Source organism: Watersipora subatra, chromosome 3 (genome assembly GCF_963576615.1).
Source record: "Watersipora subatra chromosome 3, tzWatSuba1.1, whole genome shotgun sequence".
In the NCBI taxonomy this organism is placed as follows: domain Eukaryota; kingdom Metazoa; phylum Bryozoa; class Gymnolaemata; order Cheilostomatida; family Watersiporidae; genus Watersipora; species Watersipora subatra.
In genome coordinates this window covers 45,479,218-45,501,310 of record NC_088710.1, presented here as the reverse complement: position 1 = coordinate 45,501,310, position 22,093 = coordinate 45,479,218, and the positions used below count along the sequence as shown (strand labels likewise).

Sequence of the window (22,093 nt, the reverse complement as noted above, 5' to 3'; positions counted from 1 at the left end):
CTTTGAGAAATATAGATTAGACAGGCTTAAATATTTTTTAGTGCAGCGACAATTGGAAAATGTCGCTAATATCATATAATAGACTAATATGATGGCGGTAGTATGCGATACAGATTTAAATTTCTTAGCAAATTGTATTCAGAATATTCAATGAAATAACAGAATAATCACACTTTTATTAGTGATATGATGGGTTCGCAGGATATTCTGTCACCTTGAAGCAAGTTCTCCATGAGCCTCAGACAACAGAAATGATACAGTAATAGTGAATTACTTACAGCATTACTTCTTAGTGAGCCATTTAGATAGCCCCTACACGAGCAGACTTCATGTTTGTCTTTTGACCTGATTATAAATTGTTCTGCGAGAAAATTACTAACAATTAAAATAAGGTTGTCTACTCTGCAAAATATTTTTTCTAATTGGGTAGACTTTGCTGCTGTAATCCCTTTGCGCGAATAAACATGTGTAAAGACTACTGGTGAAGCTACAGTATGTTCTTCATCCTGCGTAGTGAATGGAAGTTGTCAATGTAAGATGTATTGAACTAGACCTGACCTCACAGTTAGTATGCCTAACACCAACTTAAAGCGCAATAAGTGGCAGAGGAAACATTAAAGGAGTCGTAACAGTGACAAAGTCTATGAGACAGGCATTATTACAGCCAGAAGTAACATCTTCATAACACAATTAATAATCATTTGTAAGACTAATAAACGGAGTACTGTTGTTATAGTCACGTAGTCGAGTATCTGCTTAGCTAATTGTTAGAACTTCCCGCTAGAGACGATGCAGTATTACCACCCAGTCCTCATTTTTATCTGAGGCTTCCAGAGCTCTGTTTAAAGTAGCCTCATATTTACCACAGAAACAAACCTTACTAGCGATATAGGTTAAGGTAGACAATGCAAAATAATTTATTTTCATTTATTGATTTTACCCTATCGATAAGATAAAAGTTATATCACTATAGTGATTATGTGAAAGTTAGCCAAGGTCAATATTACTGGAATTTTTGTTTCGCGTTCATCACTCTCAATTGAATACTATGAAAAGATTTTAGCTGCACTAGAAATGCAAAAGGAATAACTTTGTCATTTCTTGTCATATGTAAAGTATTGTAAAGGAGACAATAAAAATACATAGTAGCGTTTAAAGACAGACTAGGGAAGCAAATCTAAAATTGCCTTTCACATACACCAAAATATGAAAAAGGCCTAACTGTATCAAGTTTTGGAAAATTCTCATGCTGTGCCAATCAGCACAACTGTGGAGATTTTTTACATAATATCAATTTTTTTATAATATTCGACCAGAGATGACATGGAATTTAATACTGAAAAACAACAGGCATGACCACACTCTTGGGTACAATCAGAGTTCACATTTATGTGGCCAGGTGGTGAGTGCAAACAGACAGCCGTGAGTGTAACCAAGCCAAATATTTTTTATTTGCATAACACTACACAAATGTGTTTTATTTACTAACTTTCACATTAAAGCCTTGTCATTTTACCATCAGTGCTTCATTCAACCAGCACTCAAGTGTGAACCAAACTATGAACACCATAGCCAGCTGCTAGTCAATACGCTATTACATGAGCTTACATGAGAGTAACATCTGTTCTACAAGCGTGTGGAGAGAGCATCTCACACTGAAACGGTACAAAATGTGGTCCGCTGAGGCACCGAGTCAATAAAAAATTATATTGTTAGAATGCTGAGTTGAACTTTCAATGAGGACTGCTGTCATAAATAAGGCAACTATAATTTTTAGAAGATACATCCGAACACTCCGAGTAGACCGATAAACTTGGAGCCATTAGACGTGTTTGAGCAGGGACTGCCATGCAGAGCGAGCTTCGTTGTGAATATGATCGGAGACTATGTGCAGGTATGGGAGCAATAATATGTGGTACAATATACACATCAACTTCATTAAAATAAAATTGTATCTTCCATGATTCTGACTGTTTGACGACCTTGAACGGTAAACACGTAGTCAAATAAACGACCCACTGTCTCTGAAGACAATATATTTTACTCCTTTCATAAAACTGTTTTAAGCAGAAGCCAAGGAATCGCTTCGCTGATTTCATGATGGCAGCTATGCCCAATCAGTTGTCATTCAAAGAATGGGTGAGTCACGTTGTCAGGATCAGATCAATAGACAGTCCTACATGTTGAGATACTAGATGAGTACCGTAAAACATGCATGCAAAGTTAATAATTTATATTGATATATTTGAAGTTAATAATTTACATGCCAAGTTAAGAAGTTTTGAGACTTCCCCCATAGCAATAAACTGTACTTAATATAACTAGTTGAACGGGCTGAAAACCGTCCTTAATAAAGACTAGAGATAGTTACAGAGCAATTAAATAAATGCATTGAAACGTAAACATGAAATTAGCAATGAAGTTATCAATACAAAGAAGTTTATAGACTTTACTTTGAAGACATAGAAATAGAAGAATAGGCTCGGCAAAAGTGGAGTAATCGAAATGCACAATATAACTTGCTATAACTTACATTAGATATAGTTTAAACTACCTTCATATATATATTTGCATTATTTTTAAATTTAATAACTAATTTCTACTATATTTAGCAACTTTTACATTCAGAGTTAAAATGAGTGATGAGAATATGCTTAAATATGCCTGTATTTTTCTTTAGCTTAAACTGAATAAAGTTAAAACTAACTTAAACTGAATAAGGTTTAAACTAACTTAAACTGAATAAAGTTTAAACTAACTTAAACTGAATAAGGTTTAAACTAACTTAAACTGAATAAGGTTTAAACTAACTTAAACTGAATAAGGTTTAAACTAACTTAAACTGAATAAGGTTTAAACTAACTTAAACTGAATAAGGTTTAAACTAACTTAAACTGAATAAGGTTTAAACTAACTTAAACTGAATAAGATTTAAACTAACTTAAACTGAATAAGGTTTAAACTAACTTAAACTGAATAAGGTTTAAACTAACTTAAACTGAATAAGGTTTAAACTAACTTAAACTGAATAAGGTTTAAACTAACTTAAACTGAATAAGGTTTAAACTAACTTAAACTGAATAAGGTTTAAACTAACTTAAAGTGAATAAGGTTTAAACTAACTTAAACTGAATAAGGTTTAAACTAACTTAAACTGAATAAGGTTTAAACTAACTTAGTTCTCATGTTTGTTATTACTTTTATCACATTCAACTATGGTTCATTTTCAGCTGCAGTTTATTCATTTTCATTTATGAAACTGGCGCTGGAAATAACTTCAAGTTTGTATTCAAATTTTTGCTTAAAGTGTAAACGGCATTTTGAAAAATTCGTAAGTCAAGACAATGTGAACATTGCAAGGATCGGTCACACTAGTCAGAATTGAATTTCATTAATTATTCCGGATATTAGGTGAAAGATTGTTAAAGCAGCTGGCAATGATATTTTCAAAATAATTGTTAGTGATTGTATGCAATTTGGTCCTATCACGTAAGTTGAAATGAGTTGAGAACCTGTCATGTAAAAAACGAGGACACAAACTATGAAAAATTTTGAAACCTTGAATTGAAGTAAAATAAATATTTAGGCAGAGTAAAAAGACGTTAAGATTTGGAAAGATCATTCATTGGAATAATCCCACGACCAAACGAGCGGATGCGAAGTTTGGAAGTTTTTATGATAAATGCATGTGCACACAACTTACGAAAATTATTCATCAACAATGAGACGAACCCTTGTATTAAAATTTCATCAACAAATTTAACAATCGTTTTGTAGATTAGTTAAAGTATAATAACGATACAAAACACATATAGGCCTATTTAAATATGTTATTAAGTCTTTGTAAATTATCGAAATTCTCTAAAAACTTACCCATCTGATCAGATTATACACAAATAGACAGATTTATTAGGACGAAAATCGTCACAAAACGCTTGAAAAGCTTGATTTAATAAAAGTTAAGACCGGAAATTGAAACGGCGGGCGACAGAGAATAGAACGATTAAGTCGTACGCATTTCGCAAAAAAATAACGTGCACATTTCCCCAGTCTATGGCATTGTCGACGGTTTCTGTCACTAACGTAGGAGTACTGAAATCGTTTCATCTTTGCCGATTTCAAAGTATCTGACTTTTTAGAAACATTCGAGTACTTTGGTATTCTAACTGATGTCCAACGCAGTGTAAGTAAAGGTAATGACGATATTTTTTCTAACGATTCTTATGAGATTACGATATTTAATTATAAGTTTGGATGATATTCTTGATACTTCTTGATATTGTTAGCTATGACGTTTTGAAATGTAAACAAAATTGTGCATTGGTTTTCTATTATTACTGTATTACTATTACTAAGTTTGGATATTCTTTTTGATATTGTTAGCTATGACGTTTTTAAATGTAAACAAAATTGTTCATTGGATTTCTATTATTACTGTATTAATAATATTGGTTACTCTAATAATATCAGTGCATTTTACTTCTAATATTGCATTTCTCCTATTGCAGCGGGAGAGATATAATCATATAATCTTTTCCTTTCATTATTGCTGTTTGTCATGACCAAACACTTTTTTAAATAGATTTTCTAAAAATCTATATAAATATCACTACTTGATATTGTTAGCTATGACGTTTTGAAATGTAAACAAAATTGTGCATTGGTTTTATACTATTATTATGTTAATAATATTGGTTATTCTAATAATATCAGTGCATTTTACTTCTAATATTGGCCAATATTGCATTTCTCCTATTGCTGGGGGAGAAATATAAAAATATAATCTTTTCCTTTCATTATTGCTGTTTGTTGTACATAATAACACCCACACCCAGTACATTACAGCTACCATTGCAGTTACCCTATTGCACTGCAGTGCCATTTGACTGCTAATATTGCATTTCTCAACCATCAGTACCCTTTCTTTTTTTCAATATCACTTTGGTCATGGGCTGTATGACAGCGGAATTTCTAGTATATATATGCAGGAATATGATATAGATTTGCAATGAGTCGAAATGCTCTTTTTTGCAACAAAAATAAATCCTTAGTGACATATATTGGAGCTAGATTATAATAAATATGGATACCATAAATAATATAGCAAAACATAAACTGATAATAAAATGCAATAGCAGATTTTGAGTTCATGTATGGCCTGCAAAACTGGAGCAGAGTCAATGACTTCGTGACCTCACTACAAATAGTGTCAACATCGAGTCTCCAAGAGAGTCGATCTGTCAAAACAAGTCCTAACAATTTTGTCTCACGTCTACATGTGATGGATTGACTGTTAAACTTAAGAGTAAAGCTGTTGCGAAGGTTTTCATCAGTATCATAAAAAATAAAGTGTGATTTTTGTAAATTGATTGTCATATGAGTTGAGGTATACCAGTTGCTGATAATTTGCATGATGAGATTGCAGTTAGCCTCAAGAAGTCGCACATCTTTGTGACACTGTACTTGTACAAAAACAGAATCGTCGGCATAGGCAAAGCCTCTTGGAATAAGTCTAAGAAGATAATTTATATATATTAAAAATAATACTGAAGCAATAAGTGACCCCTGTGGAACACCAACATCTATTTCTTGTGTCAATGATTCCTTGTCATACAAGACAACCTTTTGGGGCCTTTTGCGACAATAGGATTGAAGTATTTGCAACGATTTAATTTTAAAACCAGCAAATTCCAGTTTATCTATATATAAACTGGAATTGGAATTGCAACAGACATATTTCGCAAAGTATGTCTGTTGGTATGTTGTATGACTATCTGCATTCTGGCAATAGCTATTATTAGAATAACTGCAGCTGGACAACAAAGTTGACACATGGTCACGGAGTACTGTCATTAGAAGCCTAGCAGCTTACTGCAATTTTTCATTGGCAATATGCCAGTCTAATAGCTTGAAAGTTACAGTTGTTTGACAGTTTTAAAACCTTTACCGTTGTTTTCATTTTCTCTTAATTTGTTTCAACTACACAAAACACTTCCCATGATATATAGTTTGAAAGTTAGAATGGGAAATGTTGTTATGTGTTAAATACAAATCAATTTTCTGTCCAGACATTTTTATTACCCGGGCAACGCCCGGGTAGCACAGCTAGTGATATAATATTTTGTGATTGACAAGGTCAAAAGCTTTGCTGAAATCCAAAAACATTGAGCAAATCTGTTCACCTCTGGTTTTTAGATCCAAACAGTCTGGTTGTGCCTGGTTCTGGTTAAGGTTGTTAACCTTGAAGGTTGGCTTGCAACCAAATTCCCATTACAGTTATTTGGTATCAAAAGATTCACCATGTCTTACTCTGCGGCGTTGTAGGGGCAAAATATGTGGAAATGTGATTACAAGCTCTTAAAAGCTCAAAAACGAACAGTTAATTGCCGCCATCACGAAGCCGCCACAGATTGGAATCGGTTTATTTCTCTAACGTAGTCAATCCATATGGTTATTGTTTTGACACGTGATGTTCTCACGTAAATTGAAAGGCCAATAAAAGGCTCAATATAAAACTTCTCGTAGCACTAGTTTATGACAAAACTCTTCGGGTTTTACCAAAAAGCCCGTATCAAATATAGATGCTCGCTACTTTACAGTTTTGTTTCGATTTGGTCTAATCGTAATCTGATTATGTGACGCGTACTTCCTGCCAAACAGCGCGAATAATTTCTGCAGCATTTTTCGACTATTCCAAGTGACCAACAGGCTTGTCAAGTTTATCAGAGGATGATATGCACTCCTTCGAGCTAAGGTTAAAACGTAAAACAATTAAACGAATTTCTACGGTAAGTTTTGAGATACGAGTGCTCAAATGACAGCATTACAATGACAATGAAATAGACGCGTAAGAACGATAGACATGGTTTTATTGAATGGGTGAAGTATATTTGTGAAACTATTTCAACGAATGAAGTTGCATGAACGTATAAACAGTAGCCATCTTGTTCAGTTACGTCCCATTTGAGCCATTTTGGAAACAGATTCTAACCTACGGCAGTTTCGTGATGGCGGCGATTAACTGTTCGTTTTTGAGCTTTTAACAGCTTGTAATCACATTTCCACGTATTTTGCACCTACAACACAGCAGAGTAAGACACGGTGAATCTTTTCATACTAAATAACTGTAATGTGAATTTTGTTGCAAGTCAACCTTTAACCAAAATGAGCGCAACCTAATCATGGTTTCTTTGATCTACCAACCACAAAACTTTGGTTATATTGCCAAAGAGCCTTTCCTTACCCTCTCCTACTAAAAACAAATATTAATACATGTATTTTATTTTTAACAAGTCTTGTATACGGATGCTACTGAACATAATTTGCATTTAAGGAGCATCAGCCCAACCTTTCAACTGAGAATACCCGTAACCTCAGGCCCCAACCTTTCAACTGAGAATACCCGTAACCTCAGGCCCCAACCTTTCAACTGAGAATACCCGTAACCTCAGGCCCCAACCTTTCAACTGAGAATACCCGTAACCTCAGGCCCCAACTTTTCAACTGAGAATACCAGTAACCTCAGGCCCCAACCTTTCAACTGAGAATACCAGTAACCTCAGGCCCCAACCTTTCAACTTTACTCCCGAGTGAACTCGGCTGCGTAGTTTCAGGTTGTTTTTCTGCACTTCCGGTTCATCTAAGATTATGTACTTTTGGTCGATTTGTGCGTAGGTTTTCAGTATAATTCCATAGTCTTAAGTCGATGGGTTCACTAGTCCTAGAGTTATTGCCAATATACTGAGGGCACTTCTAGTCGACCAAAAAATAAAACATGGCTGACAGAACATTAGTTGCTAATAACAGACTGGTTGAAATTCTTAGTAATGATCAAAACTAGACAAAGCTAGAAATTTCTTCTCAGCAACAAGAACTTTACAAAAGAACTATTTGTTTTTCTGTTCACAAACTCTACCAGACTTTATGTACTTCAATCCTTACATTTCTTCAGTTACCTCTAAAGCTTCTTGGAAGGACTCAACAGAATACTATTCACTCCGATTACAGTTTTTTTCATTGACTCCCACAAGCCTGGAACTCAATGAAACTTAAAAACGGTATTCTGTTTTAAGGGCATTGTGCTACTCTATTTGTTGTCACAGTTGATGAATAGTTGTTGATACGATCAAGGAAAAGGGGTCCCAATTGCACATAGAAGACTAGATATCAAAGTCTTAAAATATCTGCAAAGTTTGACATAAATCTAACGACAGTTTGTGCCTCAGTCTAGTTACCTAAACCCATAACAACTTTTATTACTTGCACGACTCAAAATAGATTGCATAGAGCACGTTTGATGAGGTACTGCTGTAGGAGCTGAAGGAGAGGAAAAGCGAGATAGAAATCGATTACTGTTCCATCGCCTGTCCAACAGTACCAACACTCAGAAATGTCACCGACAAACATGGCAACCTGATAGAGCAAGTTGAAGGAGAGAATGTCAAAGCTATATATGAACCACAGCCTAGCATACCGCCTCTTGTATTCAGGCAGACCCTATATCTTCAACCAGGCACTCCAATCAATTTCACATGTCCCAGGTAAAAAAACAATTGTTAAAATCACGAAGAACTGAAATTAAAGTTTGACAAAAAATCCTTATTCACAGTGACTTAGTGCTATTTACACACTGTAACTTAATGTCGCGTATGATGTGAAAAATTGAATTTTTTACAGAAAACCAAAGCAAGTTATAGTGCACAATACACATTTCAAACACAACCGTCAGCAGGGCTATTGACAAAGGGCAGAAGTGATACCCACACCAACCACAGCTCGTGCTGCCATCAATTGCATAGACATTTATATGATGCGCTTAGAATTCAGATATCTGTTTTTTGTTTTGTTCCCAAATTATTTTTTCCATAAGCATAAAGCATAACATTACAGCTACATAAAGGGTTACCCGACCGCTAACAATTACAAAAATAGGGTTTTGTGCCGACACATTTCCCTGATATGATCACAGACTATCAACTGCTTGTTAAATCTGCTCCTGAACAGGGATAGGCTGCTAAAGAAATACGCAAATATTCTGGTCCGATGGGAGAACGGCAGCAATGTCATAGAGCCTTTGCTAATACGGAAGCAGACGGAAGGCAGAGTGTACGTAGATGAAGAAGGACGACTGTTTATCCGATACATTAAACCATTCGACACAGGATACTATAGGTGAGTAAAATATATCAAATAACAATGTCCTTTTATAGACTTTCCGGAGCCACCAGCTCCCCAATACTCATGCATATTATGAACAATATGCATGACATGCATAGGCTATCGCTACGTTATCGCTGTATGGAACTCAGTAAACAATTAACTCCGTTACACGTTTTGCTACAATTTCTCAGCCTTCCTGCCCAGAGGTCTCGCTAATACTCGATCAGTCCTCCTAGGCTGACCTTGGCTGACCTTACCTAACTATTGTTACTTTATTACAGCTGTTGGCAGGACTCATGGCTGGTGGGTGTGTTTCGAGTAGTCACTGACAATTCCAATCCGATAAGGAATCTGCCGGAGTTTATCTACTTTATATCAGTTATAGTCAGTGTCTTGTTTGTGTTTGTAATTGGTGTAAAGATGTGGAGAGCGAGGAAGGATAAACGCTACAAGCAGTAGCAGTTAAACACTCTATGGGTGGTCTCTTTATATAGCGCTATTATACATGTAATGCAACCATACATGTACATAATGTACTATTCATCATGAAAGTTTTTCATGCCTTGGAGTTGTTTTCCCACAGAAGGACACTAGGAGAAAAAACAATGGTTCCTGTAGAAGTCTGGCATGTTTATCCACATCAAACACTATTCTGATATCGCAACCCAATGATTTTTCGCAAACTGACCTAGTATTAGATCAATCGTCTTAGCTGCTCAACGTAATTAAATTCACTGCGATGTTGAAACAATATGAGCCGCACTAACCTTTTGTTTTTGTAAGCATAGGAAACTAGCCTGCGCCTAAACATGACATGACTTACAAGGCTGGTTTCTGGTTATGCTATATGAATATCATTTGATGAGCCATTTATCAAAGGTGTCAACACAACTTAACAACCACTGGCATGACTTGTGCAATGTCAGAACCAACAGCAATTGCGAGCAACTACTATTATGTAAGTTACCAGTCTGACTGCACACAGCTGCGAATTGCAATATAACGTACACATGTTATGCTAAGAACAAAAATATAAAGATATTATGTCTGACAACATTCAAATAATTTACAGTCAGTTTTTCCTTTGACTTTATCCAGTCAGACAAAAAAATCAAACAATGAAAAACCACGATTACCGTCTGTCGAATATATAAAAAGAACAAAAATGTGAGATGAATGCATTGCTCAACAATGAAGCCCTAGTCAATTCAAACACTTTCTCTGCTGAATAAAGCTGGTACACACTGCATTGTAGTTGTACGATCATCTACTCTCACTACATCAGTCATAGTCCAAGGCATAGCGTTTTAATTACATAATTCGATAGTCGAAACAAGGAATAGTCCTACTAGTCTTGCAGTAACTATCCTGAACGAAAATATAGATCAACCACCGCTGAAGTGGGGTATATTACACCAACTGTGGTGAAGGCACGTAGAAATATGGGAAAGTTTGACTGGTGCGATGTTTCCTGAGATATCTAGATTGCCTCAGCGATGTCATCGGTCTACGGTGCACACAGTCTACGAATAATCCTGACATACGACGATACATTGTGAACCGCCTATAGTCTCACCATTATTATAGAGAGCGATCCATCGTTAAATGAAAATATTAGACAAAACCAAAGAGCACTGACAACTACAAAGGGGTAATAAATTGCAATATGGGCGAGACAGTAAACCAATAGATAAGATCGGCAAGACTCACGCTAGATGATGCATCGGAGAGACCCCTTAAGCTTGGTGGTATCATATCATGGGAAAGTGAAGCGGGAGGATCCCTTCCTCTCGCTACCTTATCTTCTATAAGATATTGAGCTAAGGCAAACTGCTCTCTGTTCAGAAAACCATTACTTTTGATGTCACATAAAGACCTGAAAAATAATTACCGATAAACTAAAACTAAATCTGACAGACAAATATGGCTACTGGCAATTCTAATTTTCATGATCTAGTAGTTAGTAGCACAACTCACTCTAGATTTGTGCTAGATATTTATCCATGGGCCCTAAGACAGTGGGAACTCAGGCTAAAGTACGAGCCACTTACTATCCTTAGCTTACACTCACTATCCAATCTCATCATCTGCTCCTTTTCACATGCTTGTAGGTGGGATAGATAAACATTGCTCATGGCCCTTGCATAAATACGACTGAATAGGAATCTATAGAATGTCATGCACTAGTACAGACTAGATAAAAGCAAGCATATGCAATAGAATGTCATCCAGTAGTCCAGACTAGTGCATGACATTCGTGGCATAGAAGCAAGCATATGCAATAGAATGTCATGCACTAGCACAGACTAGATAAAAGCAAGCACATGCTATAGGATGTCATGCACTAGTACAGACCATTTGGAAGCAAGCATATGCAATAGAATGTCATGCACTAGCACAGACTAGATAAAAGCAAGCACATGCTATAGGATGTCATGCACTAGTACAGACCATTTGGAAGCAAGCATATGCAATAGAATGTCATGCACTAGCACAGACTAGATAAAAGCAAGCACATGCTATAGGATGTCATGCACTAGTACAGACCGTTTGGAAGCAAGCATATGCAATAGAATGTCATGCACTAGCACAGACTAGATAAAAGCAAGCACATGCTATAGAATGTCATGCACTAGTACAGACCATTTGGAAGCAAGCACATGCAATAGAATGTCATGCACTAGCACAGACTAGATAGAAGTAAACACATGCTATAGAATTTTATGCACTAGCACAGACTATATGGAAGCAAGCACATGCTATAGAATGTCATGCACTAACACAGACTATATGGAAGCAAGCAAATGCTATAGAATGTCATGCACTAGTAGAGACTAGATGGAAGCAGGCACATACTACGGTATGTCATGCACTAGGACAGACTAGATGGAACTAAACACATGCCACAGACTGAAACCAGAACCAGAATCAAAAACTAGAACCAAGTCCTAGAACAGATAATTTGTAAACAAACATGCCCTAGAGAATACCACATACTAGTAAAGACCATTTAGAAGCAAGTACGTGTTACATAATGCCATACACTTTTACAAACATTAGAAAAGTGCTTGCCATAGAATACCATGTACTAGCACATACCATATGGAAGCAAGAGTCTGTTGGTCAAGCCCACTTTGCAACAGGACATCTCGTATCTCAGCACCATTGACAAGACCATCCTTGTCAGCGTCAAGCATAGTAAACCTCTGATCAGAAGTCATTTGGAACTGTGGCGATATTATCCAACAAGCAACCTGCCAAACCAAAGACCTTATATTACCGGAGGGTCTGTGAACTTGGGCATTTACGCAGACGAAACAATATTCGCAATACAGACACACCAATCAACAATATTCGCAATACAGACACGCCAATCAACAATATTCGCAATACAGACACACCAATCAACAATATTCGCAATACAGACACGGCAATCAGCAATATTCGCAATACAGACACACCAATCAACAATACCACTAGTAACAATGAACTTACACAAACCTTCAATAGATTTTATCAGAAAGTATCAGCGTTTTTCTATCATTTGTAATTGTTTTTGATGTTTGAAGTGATCTGACTGTCAAAATTTTTTATGATTAAAATCAACTGAACAAGTGCGATTACTCAACTGAACAAGTGCGATTAATCAACTGAACAAGTGCGATTAATCAACTGAACAAGTGCGATTAATCAACTGAACAAGTGCGATTAATTCACTGAACAAGTGCGATTAATCAATTGAACAAGTGCGATTAATTAAATGAACAAGTGCGATTAATCAACTGAACAAGTGCGATTAATCAACTGAACAAGTGCGATTAATCAACTGAACAAGTGCGATTAATCAACTGAACAAGTGCGATTAATCAACTGAACAAGTGCGATTAATCAACTGAACAAGTGCGATTAATTCACTGAACAAGTGCGATTAATCAATTGAACAAGTGCGATTAATTAAATGAACAAGTGCGATTAATCAACTGAACAAGTGCGATTAATCAACTGAACAAGTGCGATTAATCAACTGAACAAGTGCGATTAATCAACTGAACAAGTGCGATTAATCAACTGAACAAGTGCGATTAAAACACCCAGAAAAAGATGACGTCACTAGTTGATATCGGCTATTGCCGATATGCTGAGTTGTAGTTCTATTCTGTTCACTATTCTGTCATTCTGCGCAACTATAGACATGACGTCATAATCGCACTTTCGTTTGATTCAAGCGTTTTAACCATGATCAAGTTTTGTTGATATTAATCTTTAAACATCCTGGCTGTCAGATCACATCAAACACCAAAAACAATACAAATGATAGTAAAAATACTGATACTTTCTGATAAAATCTACTGAAATTATGTCCAAGCTGATCTTTAATTCTGCAGAAAATACAACTTATGCTTCGCCAACCAATGAGCTAAAGCACACACAGCGGAGAATCAGTAAGCGAACTAGAGAAGCCAGAGGACTATGTTAGCTCGGAAGTGTATGAGAGGATAATGGCCACAGACATAAACAGTATGACAAGTATAGCAGTCGATGTGTAATAAAAATCAAGACAGAGCAATGATACTGGAAGCAGTGATGTTACCTCATCGGCTGTGTCTTGACTTTGCTAGAAAGCATAGAACATGCTTTAGATTAACTGTGCATGTAGCCAAGGAATGGATATTCTACGAAGGTACATGTAGCCATGTAACAGATATTCTGCCAAGGTACATGTAGCCATGCAATAGAGATTCTACCAAGGTACATGTAGCCATGCAATATATATTCTACCAAGGTACATGTAGCCATGCAATAGATATTCTACGAAGGTACGTGTAGCCATGCAATAGATATTCTACGAAAGTACATCTAGCCATGCAATAGATATTCTACGAAAGTACATCTAGCCATGCAATAGGTATTCTACGAAGGTACATGTAGCCATGCAATAGATATTCTACAAAGGTACACGCAGACAAGCGTTATATAGTCTACCAAGCGCATGCAGGTATTAGACAACCTACTGGACACATACCATGTTTCTACCGAACTATGCAAGAAGGTTGATCGGCTGCGTGCTGCTAAACAGCTTGTCAAGGTTGCTAAGTTTAAGTTATCAATTTATGCATTGCTTGACTAGAAGGAAATTACAAACAAAAGGAAAACAAAGCCTGTGCTATTTCAATGTTGAGACAACAGGAAATATCACCTTCGCTAGCCCCTGACATACCGATTGGCTAAACACATGTGGTGATAGCGGATCGGTTAAATAACGAACTGTGAAAGGTTAACTATGAAATACCGTCAAGACCAGAGTAATAGGATGTATATGACGAGAGAAAAGTATTAAGATTAGGAATACTGGAGTTGTGCTTCCAGAAGAATAACTTATCGAAAAACAAAAGCACAAATTGTTACTTCACTGAACATTTGATGGACATAAAACGATGTTACAGCTAAGACCAGAAAATAGGTCAAATTTATTAGTTTGCTAAGTGCATGCGCATACACGAGGCCAGCTCATAGCACTCACAGCTGTTGGTTTCACAGCTGGATGAGACGGACTCCAAGTAGCTGCCACGGCAGCGACTGACGAATGCTCACTAGAAATGGAGCTTCCAGTATTTAATGTTGGCAATGGGGGCAAAACTTGCACGCCCCCTAAAGGTGTGTGAGGCATGACTGTCCTGTGACTCGGAGGAATTAAATCTGCTGGAATAGCGGCGGGTAGTGGCTTCTTCTCCATACTCTGATAGACAAGGTGCATAGCCTAGGCACAGAGAAAAGAAGGCATCAGTTGAACAAAACACCACCTTTTGGACAATCACTGGAAGTTTAAGCGATAGAAATGCTAATGGAACAAAACAAAAGTAATTTATCATATACTAGTACGTTCAGCAGTCCACTGCACCATGAGAGATTGTCATGAGTAATCGGTATGCTCATAATTAACTCTTTCGTCACCAAATCTATTTCTTTACCGAGACATAATTATGTTTTCGGTAAAACCTAACGTTTGACAGGGGCGCATATAAATCGTCATAACTTTTGAATCACTCGGTCTATAAAAAATATCTTAATGCAAAATTTATCATCATAAAGTTGTACATCAGCTGAAGCTATGTTATACCACAAATGCATTGCAGAATAAAAACGAACACTTTTTCGGCCAAAAAATTGTCGCAAAAAATTGTGAGCATGTTCAAATCGAACAATTTATCAATATTATTACAGTTTACGACATTATTATTATTAATGATAAAATATGAATAACTCTCAGTAGTACTATTGTTTGATAAAAGCCACTTGAAGTCCATAGATCTAGAAGTAGTGAAATTAATGTGTTCAGCACGACTGGTCATTGATAACAATGAATCGCGATAAAAAAATAAAAGCTTTTACAAAGCGCAACTACGCTCAGGATGGGCTGTTAGCATATTTTTATTGAATAAACGCATGCAGATGATCGTTTCCTTTCGTTTAAGTACAGATACGATAGGGTGGCTTATAAACTGCTCACTAAGCAGTGTTGTGCTGTGATCGCCTATGAATCTGACACCTCTGGTTCGATTCCCGTATGAAAGAACTCATTTTAACGCTCCTAGAACGGCTTCGGACAGACAGACAGACAGACAGACAGACACTGCTCTTATTATAGTATTGAAGATCAATCAACTACAGAAATGAAGTAAAAAAGTAAAAAGAAAACTTGTTTGTCAATCGATGACTAATACGATTTTAATGCTTCGGAGGTTCTACATAATTTCTCAACTGCACTTCGAGAGAGTAACTCACTCTTCAGCATGACTATAGAGTTCATAGACATATAGCTCTATAGTGTTCAGTTCACTATAGAGCTACATACCATCACAATCATATATTGTATTCCAAAAATTCTAGAATATACGGTCTTGCTGATCATTAGTTTCAGATGTTCCTCAGGAGCTATCATAGAGCTATAAAACTATGATAGAACTACCAACCAATAGATTGAGTTCAAACTAGTGAGAGACTGATGTCCAAAAAGCTACAAACCACCAGAGCTAGCCAGTATTTGAAAACTTACCACAGCGAACTCTTCAGCATCAAATTGTCCATCCTTATCATGATCAGACAACTCCCAAATCTTTCCAAGGACATCACGCGGAAGACCTGAGTTAACTAGCACCTAGTGGATGATATAGAAAGTCTATGCTACGCATATATCAAAGTCTATGCTACGCATATATTAAAGCATGTTTTACTTCAGTTATGTCCAAGTTTGGAAAGTCTCTATGATACAAACAAGTGTATTTGACATTCATTAATGGTTATTAGAATGTGTCTACAAATCTAAGCTATCAATTGCTTTGGAAACGTGAATAGACATTTACAAATAGCAATCAAGGAAAGACCGAACCAATGTTATCGTTAACCAACCGGTTTGACTTTGTCTCCAGGAAGCTTTCCACTGACTGGCTGTAAACTTTGAAAAATCCCATCGTATTTTAGTTTTTCGTGGCTCTAAAACAAATAGCAACTAATTTTCCAACCCTCTAAAATTATAACATCATCTGACAATTTAATGATTTAAACAAAATACTGCCGAGCCTATATGTTTACATGTGCGCATTATGATTATTATTCCACACTTTAGCATGAAGCTTATCCAATGCGACCTTTGATTATTGAGAGGTCATGCTAGTCTCTGCATATGATTAACAATTGAATTGCATAATTCGTGATAGCAACACACAAGCCATAAAGAACGTGAATAAATCTCCTAAATAGTAACCTAGAAGAAATAAGTTTTGAAGCCCAACTACTATCAATATAGGTGTATGATTATCCATATATGATGATAAAATGTGGATCTTAGTACTCACAGAAACCCGCCAGCCAGTAGTCATGCTGGATTGAGTGTTTATGGATCCCTGCAACGACAAACAGTAATTACTGCCAATTCCAATCACGATTTTCTTGAGAAAATAAAGTGTTATACAAATGTGGCTTCGGGAAATCACGGAGTGTTGTTAAAACAAAAGTAAAGGTTACATACTAAATTTGGTGCGCCTGTAGAGCTAGCCAAGTTTCCTAAAGACGCTTCCTGTCCTCCTTGTACCAAGGCTATAAGCTTCAAAGCACAGAAGAAGCCCTGTTTGTCAAGATATCCTTTAGCGCCGGTGTCTGACAACTCCCATATCTACATCGATACTGATAATAGCCAGTCATACTAGAGGGGTGGCAACCTAACGGAGAATGCTGATGAAATGGCAAATTATACAACTAAAGGATAAGATATTTATGATAAAATTATCAAAACAATGATTCTAAACTTTGAAAACTAAAACAATTTTGTAAAAACATATAAAATAGAATTATATTAAATTAAGTGATGAGCTCAGCTACTGCTTATTGAGCAAACAGTTTGATATGCCATGCACCCCAAACACGGAGACAAGCCTAAGGTTTGTAACTCAGTATCATATTAGTGACAAAGATATTCTCATTTTACAAAAGCCATTGCTGTGAGAATAATATTTCATGAACCAAGACTATCGGGGCTGATATATCATGTGACCAAACCTTACAATACTGCACTGCGCTACAACAAAAACCCCAAAATTAAAACCACATGTGTAAGGAAAGTGAGATCAAGGCATACCTTAGATAATATAATATCACTCAATGAAGACTTCTTAAGAAAGCTTGCCGCATCTCCAGCAGATATCGTGCCTAAGTTCTTAACATCAGCCTGGGTAAAAAAAACTATAAATGTTAAATTGTAAAAACATGGCATGCATCTCGACTGAAATAGCTGCCTTGGAATAGTAATTCTCATCAACTTCTACTCAAAGGTGGTACAAAACTAAAGCGAGCGAATAGAAACGTTATGCAATTTTCAAACTCAAGAAACACACAGCACAAACAAGTTGTTAGCCGTTAAAAATGTTACTAAAATTTGTCAAGCGAGCTGAATTGCGGAAGTGTACGCCTTACCTGTTCATATACAGAAACTAAAATGCAAAATCTGTATTAAAGATGCTTGTTTAGATACGCTGTCTGATGCCGGATCATGATAAAGACTACATTCTACTCTCGATGATGGAAAAAAAATAAGGCTCACCACTTTCCAGTACTCTTCATACGTTGCTAAATGGGGCCCAGCAAGCTGAAAGAATACACAGGCAGCATTCAGAATGACAAGATAACAATTTTCCAAAGGAGCAGATCAAAGCCTTGTTGATGGTACTGAACCCCGCAATCGCCATATATGCACATTTATCAAATCAATCACGACTAAAATTATTTTATACCGGGACAAGAACTAAACTGACCATATTCACCAAATTTCGCACTGTTTGATCAAATCGGAGGGATCAGTGAGGCAAAGGTTAAAAGGTTAAAAACTGCTGTTCCGGACAATATGATCATTCCGCTCTGGTTTTTAGTATAATAACAAATGGTGGTTGTTTAACATAGGTATAACCATTGTCCTTGAGTAATTAGTTGCCATATAGGAAAATAAAATTATAGCAACAAGCAGACACATTCGTCCAATGTAAAAAAAAAACTGAAAGATCTAACTCCTTGAAAAGCAATGGGCATTCTATAATCAGGAATAAAATGCAGGAGATATACTTTTCTTTATCATTATAACATGCTAAGAATTTAACAGTTATCATAATTATCATAACGATCAACACAATTATTATAAAATCACCATCACAAATCATGATGAAGGTGATTTACATAATCTTTATAATATACCAACAGTGATGTTGATTTTATGCCGTCTAAATACCATCTACTATTTTAATAAGGAATGTCTATTTAAATAAATAGAAATGTAACTTCTTTTAACAAACCAGATCTGATGGCAATACAAAATTATTACCATATAATTGTTGCGAAACCTGTTGGAAAACAGATAAGCTGATAGCGAAAAAAGAACATTATAGCAAAGCAAACGTAAGAAGCAGCGTAAGGAGCGTGCCGAGCTTAAAGGGCTTTGAATTTAGCTGTCACATCATTTCAAACACAGTCGAAATCAACACAACTCGGAACTCAGTATTTAGCATAATGGAAAGAGTCATCGTGTAAACTAGATTCTGTAAGCAAAATGAGTTTCTATAGACCAGATGTACAATAAGCTTTATTAACGAATTATTTAATGAATGATTGTTAAATGTTACAAGTGTGCAGTAATTATAATATAATAACAATGTTATACCTTTGCCGTAATTGTCACTAATCAACCCAAGCCTCCGGCAAATCTAACAGTTGCAGAGGCTGCCAACTGAATATTGGACAATAATTCCTGATGTATAGTTTTATTTTGGGACATGTTGCCATCTGAAATTTTTTCAATTGAGGCTTTTTTGCATAAAATGCTAATAAATTGTTTATATAATGCTAATATAAAACAGCGGATGCAAAACTACTGACAACATTTTTTTAATGTTTTTAGCAGCAGAAAATAATTTGAATATGTTTACCTCAAGCATTATTCTTTTCACGATCACAGCAAATGAATGCACAAATGTTATTGTAATGCATTTTAAAGCCAGCTATACAACGATTCGCTCAAAAAGATAGTCAAATATGCTTGCACACAGCTGCACAATGGTAGAGAAGCAAAAAGCTTTTATGAGAATGCAAGCTTGGAAATAACTGTCTCATCTAAACAATAAAGCTGCCACGTAACAATGAGTAGTAATAATAATTGATATTATTGCTCAGATCGATGAATGACTTATAATATTAAAACTATTATTTTACACTAACAATGAATGTATAATTCAGAATACTATTGAAACATTGTAACTGGTTCAGTAAAAGAATGTTAACTAATTATTCCAAATAAATATAAACTGGAGCACCTACAAGTTAGCTACAGAGACAGTTACAGAAAATGCATCAAATGCTTTTTTGCAAATATACTTATAAGCTTTTTGTGAGCTGACACTGTTCAAAAAGCAAATCTTCAAGCCGGCAATTAGGCCAGTTATTTGAGACTGCTTAGATTGATATTTCTTTGCAAATAAATAAACAAATACTTAGATAATTTTATTTTGGTTAGTAAAGACTAAATAAAAGGTGACAGATATTTATACACCGTTATTATCAATCAAACAACATGCACTTTTAAAATTGAATTTGATGTCAGATGTCCAGGCCCATACCTGCCAACTCCCACTCATTGGGCGTGAGACTCACGCAATCACCCCAAAGAAAAAATGAAAATGCGTGAGATTTTTGCCCCATTTTCCACAATTTTATATATACTATCATTGATACATCAATTGCCCCACAACCAAATCTCACGCATTGCCCCACTCTTGGGTTGGCAGGTCTGTCCAGGCCCCAAATCCGGAATTACAACAAGCCAGTTTTTTATGACTACACCTAATCTTTCAGCTTAAATAAATTAATATTTTTAAAACAAATTCACTACTTACAAAGCCAAATATGACGTGTTAAGTGTTGCGTTACTTAACAACTTGTACACGCGAGATAATAGCATGCATGTCAATCGCTATAAAATTTTAGATTAGTGAGTCGATAAAGCTACCAGTTTTCCATATGGTGATTACTGCAATTGCAAACGAAATGATGCTTCATTGAACAAAAGTCAAATTGTATCTGTACTATAAGAAATAATTAGATAGTAATTACTCTCTGCTATTTACTCTTTACTGTAGGAAGGAGGTGGATTTAATAGTTTTTATATGATGCCCTCACAACGGAGGTATAGAAATAAATTTAGGTGATAACTTTCTAAAACTTTTGCATAATGAAATTCTCAACATTTTAGGGGTTTGTCACCAACCACAATTGACTGCAACCGCAGATCGCAAATTAATTTGGAGCTCTGCAAATACCTACTTGTTCAGCGGAAGTAACTATCGCCATGACTGGTCCGAGCTAAATTTTGCTTTTATTTTAATAGGTCTAGAAATGCGGAACAAAGTTGGTTTTGCAGTCAAACTTTGCATTGTTTTAAAGTTTTATTATAAAATGTTACTCATTACAATTTAAACACATTACTTTTTTTCAAAATATTTTATACAAAATATAACCCAAAATACAGATCTTTAATAGTACATACAAGTTTGCGTTCTATGTTGAGGCACTATTTTCCTTATGACTCAATGCGGATTAACACAAATATTGAGTGTGACTCGAGTGTGAAAGGAAATACAGGTGCTTTATCTGCGAAGCTAGAAGAAGAAACCAAAAATTGAAATGTGATTTTAGCAATGCGACAGTACATTTAGCTATTATTATTCATTGGTAGTGCCGTTTCAGTGTGGCAATATGGTAGTATATTCGCTCAGTCAACTTGTTCATTAGTTCTCAAAAGTCATGGGGAACCGTGCGAGTACAAGGACAAAATCTCGTAGAGACCAACCGTCATTTTCAAGTATAAGTGGAAGTACTAGCAGTCATCACCACTCACAAAACCTAGGAGCTCATAGCCATATAAACAATGGAGGAATAGGTGGCGGTGCTGCACAATCTCCTGCCGTAATAACTCCTAGCAGGCAAGGACTTGCTCCTTCTAGTAGCAACAATAGCCAACGTTTGAATGGACCGGGAACGTCAAGACAAGCTCCAATGTCTCCGGCAGTTGTTACATCAGTGAGCCCTTCAAAGCTTTTTATAGCTTTATATGACTATGAGGCTAGGACAGATGAAGACTTATCCTTTAAAAAAGGAAATCAGTTGGAGATATTAAATGACACTCAGGGTGACTGGTGGTTTGCGAGATCGCTGGTTACCGGACAAGAGGGATATATACCTTCTAACTACATTGCGAAATCAAAGAGTTTGGAATCCGAACCGTAAGTTTCTAGTTATTGATTGTCTCACAAACAAATGTTATGGCTTAACCCATAGTGTTATGACATACGTCTGATGTACTACTCTTAGAGCTACTACATGGGATGCAAACAAGGATTTT

General features: G+C 36.0%; 2 protein-coding genes across 4 annotated transcripts in view; one reads left to right on the top strand and one right to left on the bottom strand.

The window, feature by feature from the left end:
- LOC137389530 (epidermal growth factor receptor substrate 15-like 1) overlaps window positions 1–19,375 on the bottom strand; it is a 43,641-nt gene extending 24,266 nt beyond the window's left edge. The window contains exons 1-11 of one of the 2 annotated variants that reach the window (XM_068075563.1): window positions 19,361–19,375; window positions 18,254–18,298; window positions 17,792–17,881; window positions 17,186–17,340; window positions 17,013–17,060; window positions 16,567–16,650; window positions 16,214–16,315; window positions 14,681–14,917; window positions 13,751–13,774; window positions 12,259–12,413; window positions 10,870–11,035 (exon numbers count right to left, since the gene is read on the bottom strand). In XM_068075563.1, the coding sequence (XP_067931664.1) occupies window positions 10,870–11,035; window positions 12,259–12,413; window positions 13,751–13,774; window positions 14,681–14,917; window positions 16,214–16,315; window positions 16,567–16,650; window positions 17,013–17,036 (792 nt within the window). In that variant the 5' untranslated portion in view covers window positions 17,037–17,060; window positions 17,186–17,340; window positions 17,792–17,881; window positions 18,254–18,298; window positions 19,361–19,375. The remainder of the gene's footprint in view (window positions 1–10,869; window positions 11,036–12,258; window positions 12,414–13,750; window positions 13,775–14,680; window positions 14,918–16,213; window positions 16,316–16,566; window positions 16,651–17,012; window positions 17,061–17,185; window positions 17,341–17,791; window positions 17,882–18,253; window positions 18,299–19,360) is intronic. The other variant, XM_068075564.1, reaches the window with a different exon arrangement.
- Window positions 19,376–21,318: 1,943 nt separating this feature from the next.
- Window positions 21,319–22,093, top strand: part of LOC137391756 (tyrosine-protein kinase Src42A-like) — a 216,268-nt gene continuing 215,493 nt past the window's right edge. For both annotated transcript variants that reach the window (XR_010978164.1, XM_068078291.1), the window contains exon 1: window positions 21,319–21,974. Coding sequence is in view for 1 of the 2 variants with exons in the window: in XM_068078291.1 (XP_067934392.1) it covers window positions 21,496–21,974 (479 nt within the window). In the remaining variant the exon portion in view is untranslated. The remainder of the gene's footprint in view (window positions 21,975–22,093) is intronic.